Consider the following 17,138-nt stretch of genomic DNA (forward strand, 5'->3'; position numbering starts at 1 on the left):
GTCGGACTGCAGACCAGAAAGTCCCAGGTTCGGTTCCCGCTAAGGGCAAGGACCTCGGTTGCAGTTTGTCCCTGGCCCCGGTTGAGGTTGTGTAGATGGCAACCAGTTGATGTCTCTCTCTCACATTGATGTTTCCCTCTTTCTCTCTTCCCCTCTCTCTCCCTCTTGCTCTATCTGAAAACAAAAAAACAAAAAAAAAAACAGTGCAAGATAGCCTTGCAGGTGTGGTTCAGTGTTTGAGCACCATGCACCAAGAGGTCACCGGTTCGATTCCTGGTCAGAGCACATGCCCCGGTTGTGGGCTCAATTCCCAGTAGAAGGCATGGAGGAGGCGGCCAGTCGATGTTCTCTCTCATAGATGTTTCTATCTATCTCTCCCTCTCTCCCTTCCTCTCTCTCTCTAAAATCAATAAAGAGAAAGAAAAAGGTGCAAGATATACTGTTCAGTCGTTAAGACATATTTTGGCGACCACTTAATTTGAGACTATTCCCAAAGAACAATTCTTTCTCATATCCATTAGATAAATCCCCACAATCCATGTGGTTCTTTCATGCACAAATATGCTCATCCACTCAGGGGAAGAGGAGAGAGGACCCGGTCAGATGCAGGGCCCAGCTCAAAGCCTAGGGTGGGAGGTCCACACCAAGCTACATATGTGGTCACTACTCCAAGGACAAGAGCACAGCTGGAAGTCAGTGTGCACCTGCTCCTCTCTGCACTGCCTAGAGGTAACACCCAAAAACATACCACCTTCCTCTCCAATCATCAGTTCAGAGGAATTCAAAAGCATTTTTAAATCAGTTTAAAACACAAATGACAAAACAGAGAACAGCAGAACAAATAAATTCAAAAGTTGAAAAAACAAAACACCACAAATGAAACCTACTGAGAAGGCTGTCCTAGTAATCATTTTGAAAACATGAAGGTAAATCTGATATATCATATTTTGTTATAATAGATTATAGTAATGAATCTAATATTTAAAGTTCATATTTCACAAAAGGCAGCTAAATAAAGGCTATCACTTATTTTGGAAAGAAAAATTTATGTTCTCGGGTGAGTACTAATTATTTAGAAACTATCTATTTCAAATATTTCATTTTCAATCTTGTTTTTTAATTGACAACATTGACAGTCATCAAACTAACTACAACACACTGACCTGAATGAGGCTCATGCCAACAACGTCTTTCCTTCAGAGGCTTTATTTGGTCATAATGTCTATTTTTGATACAGTTAAGACACTGAACTTATGAGTAAGTCCCCTGTTTCTGGCTGGATGCTGCAGTGCACAAATCAACCGTTGTTCCTCAGCGCTCTGCACACGATGCCCTACCACACTGCACGTGAAAGGGGTTTAAAGCAATTCTGTGACTCACAACCATCTGTTCACAGAGTGTGAAACAGGTCTACAATTTTCAAAAGATATAGCTTAGTGTTAAATAACACAGCCTTGCAAGAATGTCTAAAAATAAAAAGACAGCTTGTATTTGGACTCCAATAAACACCTGTTCTATTTTCTCCACGAAAGTTCAATTCTTTTCAAATAAAAACCACACACACACACACACACACACACACACACACACACAAACCCTGTACCTTTAGCACAGACTTCCCCCAGTTCATTCATTCTCATTAATATCAGCTCCTAGCAGCCACCTTTCACCTTAGAGGGCAACTAAGTTCAAAATTACCTGTTTATTTCCCTCACCCTTTCCATGATTACCCAGTCCCAATTTCAGAGTAGAGAAGAGACTTAAGATGAGACTTAAGATTTTAAGTTAGTTTACTGTGAACTGGGGCTGGGAGCTGACACAGGATCACAGTGGTCCTCTTATTTTTATTTATTTTATTTTATTTATTTATTTTTTGGTACATGTCCCTAGCGGGAACTGAACCCGGGACTCTCTGGTTCACAGGCCAATGCTCCAACCGCTGAGCCAAACTGGCCAGGACCACAGTGGTATAAGACAGTGATCTCCTACTTTTTTCAAGGACACACACTGCACCCTCCTCTCCTCTGGGGGCTGCTTCTCAAGCCTGGAGGCAATGGCAACACTAACCAGGTATGTATAAAGTGGGTTCATCCAAGAAGTCCTAGTGCCTTCTTCATGCCTTAGAACTCTGAGTTCAAGATCGATCCAAGACTCACTTTTTTCACACAGAGAACAGAAATGCCACCTGCCTTTAGGCATACTGAAGAGGACGAGAGACACAGGTGCTGATGTAAGCATCTCTAAAGGGACAGACAGGAAGGACCCAGCAACAGAATTAGAGATTGGAGGCAGGTGTATTCAGGGCAAGGCGAGCACAGTTGCCTGGGCTTGCCCTACTTTTTACGATAGGTTTCCTGCTGCTTAGACTAGTATGTGCATGTGAAGACAACCAAGCTAGCCTTCATTCCAGAACATCCAGCAGAGCTACCTTCATCATCTTCAGGGGTCCTCCCCTTGGATTTATCATGGTCCTTAGTCTTCTGCTTCCTCCTTGAGGTGTTAAAATAGTAAGTGCCACCTACAAGGAAAGGGAAAGTGTTTAACAATCAAGATCTGCAACTATAGTGGAACACTCAGGAGAAGAGTATGTTCTCAGATAATCAAATCAAAATAGAAACTATCTAAAACCTATAGCCATAAGATTTAGAAGTTCGAGATAAAGCATTTCCTTCTATCATTCTTAGTATAGTATTTATAAGTTATAAAATAATACACTACTTCAACTTATGAAGTATCTTTGTAATTTAAATGAGTCAATGTGAGGAAATGAAAATTAGTTATAAACATAAATTTGAGAGTGGCATCAGTATGTTGGAGAACAATCCCTTTAATATATACAGTCACTTGAAATGAACTTAAACAAATGAACGACACAAGTGGCTTTGGCACATGCAGTAAGGCAGCGAACCAGTTGTCACCATCACCAAAACAGGACCACATTAACACTCCTCACAAAAAAGGCTCTGTCTTATCTAATACCTGAACAAATCAGTGTTAAAAACTGGGGGAAGCTCTAGCCAGTGTAGCAAGATGGTTAGAGCATCAACCTGTCAACCAAAGGGTCTCGGGTTCAATTCCTTGTCAAGGGCACATACCTGGGTTGCAGGTTCAATCTCCAGAATGCAGGAGGCAACCAATCAATGAGTCTCTCGCACATCAATGTTTCTCTTACCCCCTCCTCTTTTCCACTCTCCCTAAAAATCAATAGAAAAAATATCTTGGGTGAGGATTACCCTCCTCTCCAAATGAGGGGAAAAGATTCTCAAAATAATGACCTGTACTTTTCTTCACAGACATTGACAGAATCATAAGTGAAACTGCTTTGATGGCCACCTGACACATCAGGCTGTGAAGTGTGCGCCACTAGGTGCATGTGTAGATTTAAATAAAAAAACACAGACAGCAGCCCTGGCCAGTTTGGCTCAGCAGTTAGAGCGTCAGCCGCAGACTGGAGAGTCCCCGGTTTGGTTCCCACTAAGGGAACATACCTCGGTTGCAGTTTGTCCCTGGCCCGGGTTGGGGTCGTGTAGGCAGCAGCCACTCAATATGTCTCTCCCACATCCATGTTTCTCTCTCTCTTCCTCCCTCTCTCTCTCCTACTCTATCTAAACATAAATACAAAAATGTCCTTTGGGTGAGGAATAAATATAAATGAATGAATGAATGAATAAATAAATAAATAAATAACAGCCCTGGCCAGTTTGGCTCAGCGGTTGAGCATCGGTCTGCGGACCAGAGAGTCCCAGGTTCAGTTCCTGCTAAGGGCACGTACTACAAAAAAAAAAAAAAAGAAACAGACAGCAAATGTGCAAACTGCCTCCAAGTCACAGCTTTCTCTGACCATGTTTGGATGCCAGGCTATTTAATGTACACTAGGATTTGGAAGATTTTTTTTAGAGAGAGAGGAAAGGAGAGGGAGAGAGAAAAACATCGATGAGAGAGAACATCTACTGGCCGCCTCTTGCATGCCCCCCATTGGGGATCTGGCCCTCAATCGGGGCATGTGTCCTGACCGGGAATTGAACCAGTGACCTCTTGGTGCATGGGTTGACGCTCAACCACTGAGCCACACCGGCCGGGCCAGATGTCAGTCCTTAAGATCCTTTGACCTAAGATGTCAAGAGAGACAGCAGGATATCAGAGAGTCTCACTAAACAGTGCAACTCTATTGTGAGAACAAATTATTTCCAGGCTATTTTTAGTTACCTTCTGGATATGAAACCTAGGAGCCACTCTGTAGATCCTTACAAAAATTCTTGGAGCTGGCCCTTGCCAGTTTGGCTCAGCAGTAAGAGCGTCGGCTTGCAGTCTGGAGAGACCTGGGTTTGGTTCCCGCTAAGGGCACATATCTCGGTTGCAGCTTGTCCCCGGCCCTGGTTGGGTCGTGTAGGTGGTGACCACTCAATGTGTCCCTTTCACATTGATGTCTCCCTCTCTCTCTCCCTCCCATGCTATCTGAACAAAATATCAAAAAATGTCCTAGGGTGAGGATAAAAAAAAATTTTTTTTTTAAAGTTCTTGGAGCTGGCTAGAGAACATAATAAAACTTTTCAAGCAGCCCAATTTTTGCTATACACCAGAAGAAAAAAATTAAAAGACTCAAAATAAGCAAAAATAGCCTGTTCTGATCTTAGACAATCTTCAGTTTTGTAAACTTAATTTCAGAGCATCTAAGGGCTCATGATAAATAGACACCAAAGGTCCTATTATTAATTTCATTTTTCTGTCAATGTCAAACCAGCAACATTATGCTAATTTATTCACAAATGGCACAGGCTTTGCTGGTCACTTCTGTCTTTCAATAGATACACACCTAAAAGCTTCCAGAGTCTGACTGGATTCTTGATTAGATGCTGTTTCAATAACAATCCATGGATCCCTTCAAAGGTAGGCGTTAGCAGTCGTAATTGCAAACTCTGAAAAAAAGAATGATACCCCAGATCAGGTTCACCAACATTACAGCACACCAAAGCAATGTGGACTAATTCCCTGATGTAAAATCCTTTCTGAAAGTTCAAATATTTATTTAGTTTTTTTTTTAATATATTTTTCTTTATTGATTTGAGAGAGAGAGAGGAAGGCAGAGGGAGAGAAAGAAACATCGATGAGAGAGAACATCGATTGGCTGCCTCCTGCATGCCTCCCACTGGGGATCGGGTCCACAACCTGGGCATGTGCCCTGATCGTGAATTGAACCAGCAACCTCAGTGCATGGGTCGACACTCAACCACTGAACCACACCTGCCAGGCTATTTACTTTTAATGTTTATATTGCCCCCAAAATGTAACAGTCTGAGCATTATTTCAAAGTTTTGATATCACACCAAAATAAAAAATAATCTAAACACCAAAAGCAAGTGAGCAAATCAAAGAAACACTGAACTAAAGGCATGGAACCCTGGCTTCCATTCTGTGCCTCGAGATTCACAACTCTCCTGCAAGACAAAAAGAGTAGAGGGCTCCTAAAGGCCATAGTCACTGCCCAGACATCTCCAGAAAATCACTTCTTGTGTAACACTTCCAGATGCCATAGTAGTTTACCAGTCTGTATTTCCAGAGTTCTGTTTTCTTTCTTTTTTTTTTAATCTTCACCCAAGGTCATTTTTTGTTCAGACAGAGTGGGAAGAGAGAGAAGAGAGAGAGAGAGAAATATCAACGTGAAAGGGACACATCGAGTGGCTGCCTCCCGCACGACCCAACCAGGGCCAGGGACAAATTGCAATTGAGGTACATGCCCTTAGCGGGAACCAAACCCGGGTCTCTCTGGACCGCAGGCCGATGCTCTAACCACTGAACCAAACCGGCCAGGGCCAGAGTTCTGTTTTGAAGATGAGGATTCTCCCACTTGAATTGTTTCATATTCTTCTTTTTTTTTTTAAATCCTCACCCAGGACATTTTTCCATTTTTTGTTCAGATAGAGTGGGAGGGAGAGAGGAAGAGAGAGAGCGAGAAACATCAACGTGAAAGGAACACATCCAGTGGCTGCCTCCCACATGACCCCAACCAGGGCCAGGAACAAACTGCAACTGAGGTACGTGCCCTTAGCAGGAACTGAACCCGAGTCTCTCCGGACCACAGGCTGACGCTCTAACCGCTGAGCCAAACCGGCCAGGGCTGTTTCATATTCTTAAGGCCAATTTAACGTTTTCTGTGCCTGTGATGGCAATTTCTTCATTTGTTTTATTATTTATTTTATTGGTTGATTAGAGAGAAAGAGTAAGAGAGAGAGAGGGAAAGGGAGAGAGAAAGACCTATTTGTTGTTTCACTTACTGATGCAATCATTGGTTACTTCTTGTATGTGCCCTAAGCAGAGATCAAACCTGCAACCTTGGCATATAGAGAGGGCACTCTAACCAACTAAGCTACCTGGCCAGGGCCACTTATTAATTTTTTTCCTTAGCTCATTCCTGCTCTGCTGCTGCTATGAAGAAAAGTAATACCTTGCTCAATGTTCTTCGATCAGGAGCACATTATATGCAATTTCCTTTAGCAACATGAAAATTCCTAGTCTATACGGTTATTGTCGCATTTAATTAATACTACTATTCTTGGCTCAGTGACAACCAGAAGTCATAGAAAGGAGGGCCACAGAGCGTGAATTGGGCCTAATAAATAACATCAGTTTGTCAAATATAGCACACATAAAAAGTGTCATTCTTCAAAGTCAACCCCAAAGACTGTTTAAACCAGCTTAGTTTATTACTATTATAACATTGGTGAATTTGCTTAGATTTCACAAATATGTGTGAATTGCCTATTTCAGCCTTTATTTTATAGAATAAGCAAAGGGTCAGACTTTAGATAATAAATTATGTTCCTTCTCAACAGAATGAAGAAGGAAAAAAAGTGTAATACATCTACAGTTGTCCTCAGGTTCAGGAAAGTGGCCAATAATCTAGAATAGGATTGTAATTAAAATTTGTCCTCAAATTATGCAAAAACATAATAACAATAATAAATTTCGACCTAAAATGTGAAGGTTGAACTGATAAAAGGGCTGGAAAAAAAAAAAATCAGCCAAAAACGCATCAGGACTTATGGTTTGCTTTCAGAATGAAATGTCAACCTTAGCAGGGCCGGGGACACAGCCTTCACATGGAGGGTGCTCCATGAATTTGTGTCCATAACGTTTGAAGCTGCCACACGACAAAACTAAAATACGGCTACGTGGTATTTTGCTCACACAAATCCCTCAGGCGGTCACGAAGGGCTGTGGCCAGCTACTGTGTGCAAGGCGCTAAAATTCATCCCGATGGGCTCTAATCTATGCGAGCCAAGTATAAAATACTTCTCTGCTAGAAAATGGTGAAATTCTTGTTTTCAATTTTAAAACCCAAGGAAGACAGGCAGAAAAATATCAGCACAAGAAATACGGGCTGGAAACACCCAAGCAGGGCCGTACGGTTGCGCTGCCTTCTCCCAGCCCCGGCCGAAGCGGTATCTACGGCGACCGGGGTTACCTGCAGGGCTCGGCCTCCAGCCCTGGTGACACCAATCGGAGTCCTGTGGACGAAGTGCGGCCACCTCCTCCCGGCCCTGACATAGAGGGCTGGGCCCCAGTCTAAGCAGGGGCCTCTCAACCACTCGGGACCTGTACCCTGGCCCTGGCGGAGGGCACGCAACAGCCGCCACAGGGCCGCCATGTTGGCCCAGAAGCGGCGCCGGCGCGCTGGGAGCCTACTCTGGGCGCCTGCGCGGTCGGGGCCTCCTGGGCGCCTGCGCGGCTGGCACCTCCAAGGTCCTGTCCCCTGCTCCCGGCTTCCGGGTTCGTGCGGCCTTTTCGCGCCGGTGCGACTGGGGTTTCCTAGCGATTTATTGAGGTTCCGCGGAGCGAAGTACCGCAAGTATAGCTGCAGCCTGGCGGCACCTCGAGGGAACTGTCACGACTCGGCTTGGGCCACTGGTGGGGAGGGGTTTGCTGCAGCAGGTTCCGGGTGACCGAGTGGAGCGACAGAGCCGAGAGGAACGTGAGCAGACAGCGGGGTCCGATCCTGCCCCGGCCGCATATTGGCGCGAGGAGCGCGGAGAGGGCCCTTCACGCTGACGGGCCCAGGTTAAGAGGAGAGTCAAGGAGTAACCCTGGCGCGGACACAAGTCTGGAATCTCGTCCTACAGAGGTTTAATTTCGAGTAGACAACAACTTCCCAACTAGTTAATTTTCTGAGGGCACGCTGACTCGTTTCTGAAAGTCATTCCCACCCCTGGTGGGCAGGGTCACCGCCCGGACTCGGGAGTCCACCAACTGCTCTTGGGGAATGAGCAGTCAAAAGTTTTGTTAAATCCCAGGCTCAGGTTGTTCACCCTGCAGTGCCGGCTTTTTCCTGACCTTACCCACCCACCCCTTTCCAATCTCACCTTAGCTCTCTGCTGGAATGTTAGCTCTGAGGCTGCTGATTGCTGAGAGCTGAAAAGCATGTTGAATAGGAAAAGCAAAGACTAAAGTGGATGTATTACAGAGGTACGGTTAGTATTGAATTCCTAGTGACAAATCATAGCAATAAGCATCTTCCTGAGTGCTAACTAGTGCCAGGCTCCATATCACTCTTATTTAATACAACTCTGAGAGGCAAATACTTTTGAAAAAGAAAAACCTGACCGAAGGGTATTTTTACATCTATTTTCAGACAGAGTTGGGAGAGAGAGAGAGACATCCATCGGTCCTCCCGCACGACCCATCAGGGCCAGGGACTGAATAGAACCGAGGTACTTAGGTGCCCTTGACTGGAGTTGAACCTGAGACTCTTTGGTCCCTGGGCTGACGCTATAACCACTCAGCCAAACTGGCCACGGCTGAGAAGCAAATACCTTTTTTTTTTTTTACTCCTCACCGGAGGATATTTTCCATTTTTCTTCAGATAGAGTGGGAGGGAAGAGGAGAAAGGGAGAGAGAAACATTGACATGAGAGGGACACATCAACTGGTTGCCTCCCCTCGCGACCTCTACCAGGGCGATCCCTACCAGGGCTGGTGACTAACCGCAACCCAGGGACGTGCCCTTGACCTGCCCTTGACCGGAATTGAACCCAGGACTGATTGGTCGAGTGGACACTCTAACTGCTGAGCCAAATTGGCCGGGGCAGAAGCAAATACTTTTACTATCTATTTGACAAATAAGGAAACAAACTCAAAAAAATTTAAAGAAACCTGTCCAAAGTTACTCTAAGAAGTAATGGCACAGAGTTTCAGAGCTGGTCTTGCTGGTTTTTAGTCCACTCACCATTATGCCTTAAGTATTATAAAGTAACATGTATGACCCAGCCTGTGTGGCTCAGTGGATTGAGCATCATCCCTGGACCGAGAGGTTGGAGTTTGATTGCCAGTCAGTCAGGGCACATGCCCATGTTTCAGGCTCGAACCCCAGTGGGGGTTGTGCAGGAGGTAGCCCATCACATCAATGTTTCTCTCTCTCTAAAAAAAATTTGAGCCCTGGCTGGTTTGGCTCAGCGGTTAAAGCGTCGGCCTGCGGTCCGGAGAGACCCGGGTTCAGTTCCCATAAGGGCATATACCTCAGTTGCAGTTTGTCCCCGGCCCTGGTTGGTGTCCCTTTCACATCGATGTTTCTCTCTCTCTCTCTCCCTCCTGCTCTATCTGAACAAAGAATGAAAAAGTGTCCTCGGGTGAGGATAAAAAAAAAAAATTGAATATAAATGAATAAAGTAACATGTATGACTAGTATATCTTTTCCCTCACTCCCCCCTGAAATTTGGAACATTTGAGGACATTTTTAGAAATTAAGTGCCCTGCCCTGGCCGGTTTGGCTCAGGGGTTGGAGCGTCGGCCTGCGGTCCAGAGAGACCCGGATTCGGTTCTCGCTAAGGGCACGTACCTTGGTTGCAGTTTGTCCCCGGCCCTGGTTGGTCGTGTGGGTGGCAGCCACTCGATGTGTCCCTTCACATCGATGTTTCTCTCTCTCTCTCTCTCTTCCTCTCTCTCCCTCCTGCTCTATCTGAACAAAAAATGGAAAAATGTCCTCGGGTGAGGATAAGAAAAAAAAAAAAGAAATTAAGTGCCCTGATTATTGGTCTTCAGTTCTCTGACAGCCACTGCTTTTGCAGAGGTTCTTATTTGTGGTTTGTTGGTGGAGAGAGCAGTCCCTATGCCCAGGACTGCGGCTGATTTACACACCTGAACTACCTTTCCTTTTGTTTCACCTGTCCACTTACAATTTTCCTTCACAGTCCATTCCCCCCCAGTTTTCCTCCACCATTTTTTCTTTTCCTGGTTAAATTGTCCCACCTACTTTCTGCCATCCAACTCCCTGTGTCCTGCCCCTACTCTCTCCCCAGACCAGTCTAGTTACTAACCAAACTTACAAGAGTAATTTCTTGGGCCCTATTAAAGCTTGTGCAAAGCCTCCCTGACTGGAAGTGACCAAGCCCTACACCTCACACCTGTTCCTTCACCCAGTTCAGAGGATTCGTGACTCAAAGCCTCTAACAAACTTGAATGTGTTTGGGAAGGGTATAAGATGCAATCCCATCAATGCTGTTTGAAATAAAATTGTTATTGTATCTTTGCCTGGTGATTCATTTGTAAGCAGTGCAGGGTGATGGAAAGGGCCAGCCTCCGGGGAGAGAACGCTGGCTTCTGTCTTCTCAGCCTATGACTTTGAGCATGTTATTAACTTCTCCAAGCCCCAATTTTCTCATCAGTAAAATGGGGATGATAATTATCTGCCAAGTGAGGCTAATATCAGCCTTGGGGTTCCCACAGGGTTGTTGTAAAGATAAAATGCAATTAAAGTCTGTGAAAGCAACTTGTGAACCAGGAAGGCATTCTTAGCCAAGAGTTATTCCTACGATGTTGTGTGAAATTAGGTTCTGGGAAAACAGACTTGATTCATTTATTCAAATACATTTATTTTAAAAATGTGCTTTGAAAGCTGGCTGTGTCCCAGGCCTTAGGTGAGAGGTGAATTGTGACTCTGAATCTCACCCTGCTTCAGTTCCATTTCTGCAATGGCCCAGGGCAGAGGCTCCTGTGGCCTTGCATTAGGGATTTAGTTTAAAGATTCAGGTGCCCCATGCCCTGGAAAAGGCTCTGTGAGAAAGCTGGCTCACTGGATCTAACTTGGCTCTCGGGCCCTACTTCATCTCCCACCAGGACATCAGCTTCTCTTTCCTCTCAGCCATTTTCGTTACCGCTATCTTTTTTCTTTGGTACTTCGCAACTTCTGTTTACTAATTTGTACTTCCTCAGCTCTCTGAACTCTTCATCAAGACGTTTCAGGGTGGCTTCCCTTAACTGTCTGAGAAGCGATCTCATGGTGAACTCCCAGTTTGACTCAGGGCATGTCCTAGGTCTCTGCACGGCCACTCTGATACTGGGTGCCATTTATTATATCCAGTTCGAGAGCTATGAGCAAAGTGAGCCTCAGGAGGTGTGGGAGCACCACCTTTTCAGCATTGGCTGCCATAAGGGGAGAGGAGCAGAGAGTGCATCTGTTCCACTCCCATCCTAAAAATTCCTCCCTCTGTTCCCCAGCATGGAGGAGTCCTTGCTCACTATTAGCTGAAGGGCTTCAGGCAAGCTGCTTTTGGAATATCTGTTGGTTGTCTTACTTGTAAAATAGGAATAAAACCTTAGCAGTCTGGAGACAGAAGTTGATCTTTTTGTTTTTAAAATCTAGGCTTCCTTATTAGTATCAGAACAAATAATTACTTGCTTCTTTCCAAATTAGACAGGTTGGTAGCAACTAAACTTCTAAACTTTTTTTAAAAGTTGCTTCCAGCCCTGGCCAGTTTGGCTCAGCGGTTAGAGCGTCGGCCTGCGGTCCGGAGAGACCCGGGTTCGGTTCCCGCTAAGGGCACGTACTTCGGTTGCAGTTTGTCCCCGGCCCTGGTTGGTCGTGCGGGTGGCAGCCACTCGATGTGTCCCTTCACGTCGATGTTTCTCTCTCCCTTCTTCTCTCTCCCTCCCCCTCTATCTGTACAAAAACGGAAAAATATCCTCGGGTGAGGATAAAAAAAAAAATTAAAAAAAAAAAAAAAAAAAATAAAAGTTGCTTCCACACTTACCCTGGCCTTTGAAGCCCTTGGACTGTTGCACAATATAATTGCTACACTATAATCATGAAGGTGAGCTCATCCTACTGAGACTAAGTCACGAAGCTTTGAATGACCTGGTCTGCAACTAGATATTTGGCTAATATTAAGATGTCTTCTATAAAATATACTCCCTTGTGGAACGTTTGAATAAACTCATTTATCTCTTTGAATTTTGGTAAACTTTGTTTCTAAACTAAAGTTGTGTCTTAGGAAACTATTTCTTATATCACTTGTTACTGGATTTTATCACATGTGCAACAAGATTTCATAATCACAGATTTTGTTCTTCTTGAAGTGATGCAAAGTCTATTTCTACTAACAAAAAAACCTGTACAGGAACTTGCATTTGACTAAATAGCTGTATGTTCCTCAATATTTCTTAAGACTGTTGGGTGTGGGACTTTGGACAGATGTAGGAGAGAGCTAGAAAGGGCGGACTATACCTTCTCCTCATAATTTTATTTTATTTTTAATGTTTTTATTGAATTTTTAGAGAGAGATAGAAACATTGATGTGAGAGAGATACATCGATCAGCTGCTTCCTGCATGCCCCTTACTGGCAATCGAACCCACAACCCAGGCATGTGCTTTGACCAGGAATTGAACCAGGACCTCTCAGTCCATGGGGCAATGCTCAGTCCACTGAGTCATACGGGCTGGGCTCTCCTCATAATTTTAACTCACACAGCTGTAGCCAGCTGTCTACCAAATTCATTAATTTAACCATTTATTATGTTGATTGTATCAGGTATCCATTACTTTGTAACAAATTACCAAATTACTGTAAAATTTAGCAAGGTAAAACAGCTAATGTTGCCCTGGCTGGTTTGGCACAGCAGTTAGAGTATCTGCCTGCAGATGGAAGAAGGGTCTCTCTGTCGAGGGCACGTACTTGGGTTCTGGGTTCTATCCCCAGCCCTAATCTGGGCACATGAGGTAGGCAACCAATCGATACCCCCCCCACACACACACACACACTCTTTCTACATAAAGGAAAATATATCTTTGGGTGAGAAGTAACAACAACAGAAAACAACTATTGTTTATTTCATACAGTTTCTGACAGTCAGGAATACAGGTGTGGTTGACTGGCTAGTTCTGGCTGCTCGGGGTCTCTCACAAGGCTTCAGTTGAGCTGACAGAGCTGTAGTCATTTGAAACTTGCCTAACACTAGAGAATGGGCTTCCAGGGTGATACCTTTGCCTGGCTGTTGGCAGGAGGTCTCAGTCCTGACCCAAAGGACTCTCCATGGGGCTGCTCACATGACATGGTATATCATGTGGCAGGAATGACTCAAGGGGGCAGGGATCACTGAGGATCAGCTTGGAGACTACTGACCATAGTGATGATTATAGAAGATATCTGTTGTTCAGGCCTGCTCAGCAAAACTCACTCCCTCGGTTCCTGTCTCCCTAATCATGTGATCTCATACCTTCATAGTGTCACATTAATGGCACATTGCAGAAGGGACCTTGCCTTTGGGGTCATGGAGTAGAAGGATAAATTGAGAGTGCTGCTGGCACCTTTCCCACCCTGAGGAGAAAGCCAGCTGTGATTGGAGAGAATGAGGCCCATATGGAGAGTGAAGTAGCCAAGGCTACAGGTGAGACTTCGGATAGCCCATTTAAGTGCCTAGATCCAGTCACTGGAAAATAGGATCCCTCTTCATTTTCTTGTTATAAGTCGACCCCTTCCTTATGATGTAGGGTGTTTTTTAGAGTTTGATAGATAGATGATAGATAGATAGATAGATAGATAGATAGATATGTGTATTTTTTTGTTGTTGTTAATCCTCACCCAAAGATATTTCTTCCACTGATTTTCAGGGAGTGTGGAAGGGAGGGAGGGAGAGAGAGAGAGAAACATCGAAACATTGGTGTGGGAGAGACACATCGATTAGCTGCCTCCCACATGTGCCCCAACCAGGGCCAGGGTTGAAACAGCAACCCAGGTACGTGCCCTTGACCAGGAATCAAACCCATGACCCTTTGGTCCATGAGCCAATGCTCTAACCACCGAGCAAAAACAGCCAGGTCTATAATATATTCTTTTTTTTTTTTTTTTAATCCTCACCCAAGGATATTTTTCCATTTTTTGTACAGATAGAGTGGGAGGGAGAGAGAGAGAGAAACATCAACGTAAAGGGACACATCGAGTGGCTGCCACCCGCACGACCAACCAGGGCCGGGGACAAACTGCAACCGGAGTACGTGCCCTTAGCGGGAACCGAACCCGGGTCTCTCCAGACCGCAGGCCGACGCTCTAACCACTGAGCCAAACTGGCCAGGGCTATAATATATTCTTTAATCCTTCCTTCCTTCCTTCCTTCCTTCCTTCCTTCCTTCCTTCCTTCCTTCCTTCCGTTAATCCTCACCCGAGCATATTGTTTCATTGATTTTTCTTTTTCTTTTTTAATTTTTTTTTTTTTATTAACTTCTAGAGATTGAGGAATGGAGAGGGAGAGAGAGAACATCAACTGGCTGCTCCCCACTGGGGATTTGCCCCACAACCCAGGCATGTGTCCTGACTGGGAATCGAACTGGCAACCTCTTGGTGCATGAGTTGACACTCAACCACTGAGCCACACCATCCAGGCTGTTACATTGATTTTTAGACAGAGTGGAAGGAAGGGAGGAGGGAGAGAAACATCGATGTGAGAGAGACACATCGGCTGGTTGCTTCCAGCACCACCACAACCAGGGCCAGGGATGGAACCTGCAACCTAGGTACATGCTCTTGACCAGTAATTGAACCACGACCCTTCAGTCCATAGGCCAACACTAACTGCTGAGCCAAACTGACCAGGGCTATAATATATTCTTTAATTTGTTCTTTTTAATAAATATTTGTTCTTCTTTTTCTTTTTTCTTTTTAATTGATTTTAGAGAGAGGGAGGAAGTTTGGGGAGAGAGAGAAAGAGAAACATTGATTTGTTGTTCCACTTATTTATGCATTCATTGGTTGCTTCTTGTATGTGCCCTGTCCATAGATTGAACCCGAAACCTTGGTGTATTGGGACGATGCTCTAACCAATTGAACTACCTGGTCAGGGCTGATGATGCAGATTTACATTGGGTTTTTATCTGTTCAAGTTGGGGTTTGCCTGTCCAGGTACATTAGCCAATGGGGAGTCATCGCTGGCCAGAGGACTAGGGTTCTTTCTCAATTCCCCTGTATGGGTTCAGAAGCCTTACCTAGGTTCAGCTACCAGGAAAAAGGGACCATGTCTGGTTGTCCAGTTTATAGCCTATACGTAAAAATTATTAGCCAGATATCTCTCTGGTCTCGGGTTACTTGTTAGGGTAATGATATTTATAGCAAGAAAGAGTTCAGCTTGGCTGTGTATGGTCTCCCAACAGTTTTTTCAGTTGAATGTGTCATGTAGCCAACAGGATTTTCTATCTGCTTGTCTTTGGGATGTAGCCAGTGATCAGATTGGCTATATCTCCTCTTTATAATCCACAGCTGGCAATTATCAGCAGAGCTGCTCCATTTCGACAAGTTGAACAGTGTGCTATCTCCGCGGAGGACAGTCCTAGCAAGGCACAAAATACACCATTGCTTCTCGGCCTTTAGGCTAAGATCAAGTGTAGTATCTGTTCTTATCAGTTTAATATCTGATACATCTTCTACCCGAGGACATTATAGTAAATGTGTTTTTGGAACAGGGAGATGGACTAGGAGCTTGCTCCATCCACTCCACCCATCGACCCGGTATTGCAGTACCTCTGGGAACGGTGCAAAAACAAAAAGGCACAGAGTATTCACCAGCTGGCTGGTCCTGGATCCTAGAGGTCTATGGCCTTTATGGTTTTCCAGAAAATCAGTGGTGGACCTGCCTCTGTCGAAGTTCCCATCAACCAGGTAAATTTAGATAGCCACAGTGTAGCAGGGAAAAAAGATTCAGTGACAAATGAGTGTTCACAGACACTCCTGCCTTTTCTTCCAGGCTGCTAAAGAAAACCTTGCCTTTGTCCACTCAGAACTTCCAACTCCATCCTCAGAGATTGTTAGTGCATTCCTGGATGTTTTGTAATGCAGAACAAAAAGAGAAAGGACAGGTCTGGCTGGTGTGGCTCTTGTTAGAGCGTCAGTCTGAGGACTGAAGGGTCGCAGGTTCAATTCCCGGTCAAGGGCATGTACCTAGGTTGCAGGTTCGATTCCCAGCCCCAGTTGGGGTCATGTAGGAGGCAACCAATCGATGTGTCTCTCTCACATGGATGCTTCTATATCTCTCTTCTTCTCCCTCCCTTCCACTCTATCTGAAAATCAATGGTAAAATATCCTTGGGTGAGGATTAACAAGGAGAGAGAGGACAAAAATAGGTCAAAAGAAAGGATGAAAGATGCAAAAGGATGGAGGAAGGACACACCAGAGCTGTTACGGTCCCAACGTAAAGATGATGGAAAGAGGAGGAGAGGGAGTTAAAGGAGCAGGTGGGTGGAGTTTCAGGGGACAAATTTTTGGGGAGAGTGGTGACAGGCCCCCAAAGCAGTTGCAGAGAATGAAGAACTAGAGAGAAAAGGAGATTTTGGGGAATAAATGGAATGGTCTTCAACACATATTTAATGTGAAGCCATGTCCTAGGTTCTGGAGACATAGCAAGTGAGCAAAATGATGCTTAGCCTCAAGAAGTTTCCCTTCTAGAGACAGGGATGAGGGGGTGACAAAAGTAAAACGAGTCAGCAGAACACATTGGTATGTGAAAAGATTGTAAATAACCACAGAGACAAAGCCTGAGTTGGGGTGGGGTCAGGGCAGGCTTCAAAGGGAGGGGAGTTTTTGAAAATTGCGGTAAAATATACATAACATACAATTTGCTACTTTGAAAGGGGACTTCAGAGCAGAAGAGAAGTGAAAATGTTGCCCCAGGACAACTGGGAGTGTGCTGGGATGGGGCCAGGTGTGGTGGAGGGAGATTGGAGGGAGTGGGTATGGCTGGGGTCAGGTCTCAGCTGGAGCACCTAATGGTACTGGTACTGGGCTCAGCTGCTGTTGGGATACTGTCTTTGGGCTTGAGGTGGAGGGTGTGGAGGATTTTGAGCAAGGACTGCTCGGTCTGTTTTATTTATTTTTATATATATTTAC

At 44.9% G+C, this 17,138-nt stretch overlaps 1 protein-coding gene and 1 non-coding gene across 5 annotated transcripts in view; one reads left to right on the top strand and one right to left on the bottom strand.

The window, feature by feature from the left end:
* The window catches only part of SPG7 (SPG7 matrix AAA peptidase subunit, paraplegin), a 40,220-nt gene extending 32,566 nt beyond the window's left edge, over positions 1–7,654 (bottom strand). For 2 of the 4 annotated variants that reach the window (XM_036274430.1, XM_036274431.1), the window contains exons 1-3: positions 7,463–7,654; positions 4,814–4,916; positions 2,429–2,518 (exon numbers count right to left, since the gene is read on the bottom strand). In XM_036274430.1, the coding sequence (XP_036130323.1) occupies positions 2,429–2,518; positions 4,814–4,916; positions 7,463–7,645 (376 nt within the window). In that variant the 5' untranslated portion in view covers positions 7,646–7,654. Of the gene's footprint in view, positions 1–2,428; positions 2,519–4,813; positions 4,917–6,272; positions 6,323–7,462 lie in introns of those variants that run through there. The other 2 variants (XM_036274428.1, XM_036274429.1) reach the window with 2 other exon arrangements.
* A 7,953-nt stretch (positions 7,655–15,607) lies between these two features.
* Positions 15,608–15,798, top strand: LOC118639696. The gene has a single exon (XR_004961262.1). It is a non-coding gene; the product is annotated as a U2 spliceosomal RNA (small nuclear RNA).
* The last annotated feature ends 1,340 nt before the right edge of the window (positions 15,799–17,138 follow it).

The sequence above is a fragment of the Molossus molossus genome, unplaced genomic scaffold (assembly GCF_014108415.1).
Source record: "Molossus molossus isolate mMolMol1 unplaced genomic scaffold, mMolMol1.p scaffold_m16_p_21, whole genome shotgun sequence".
Taxonomy (NCBI): Eukaryota; Metazoa; Chordata; class Mammalia; order Chiroptera; family Molossidae; genus Molossus; species Molossus molossus.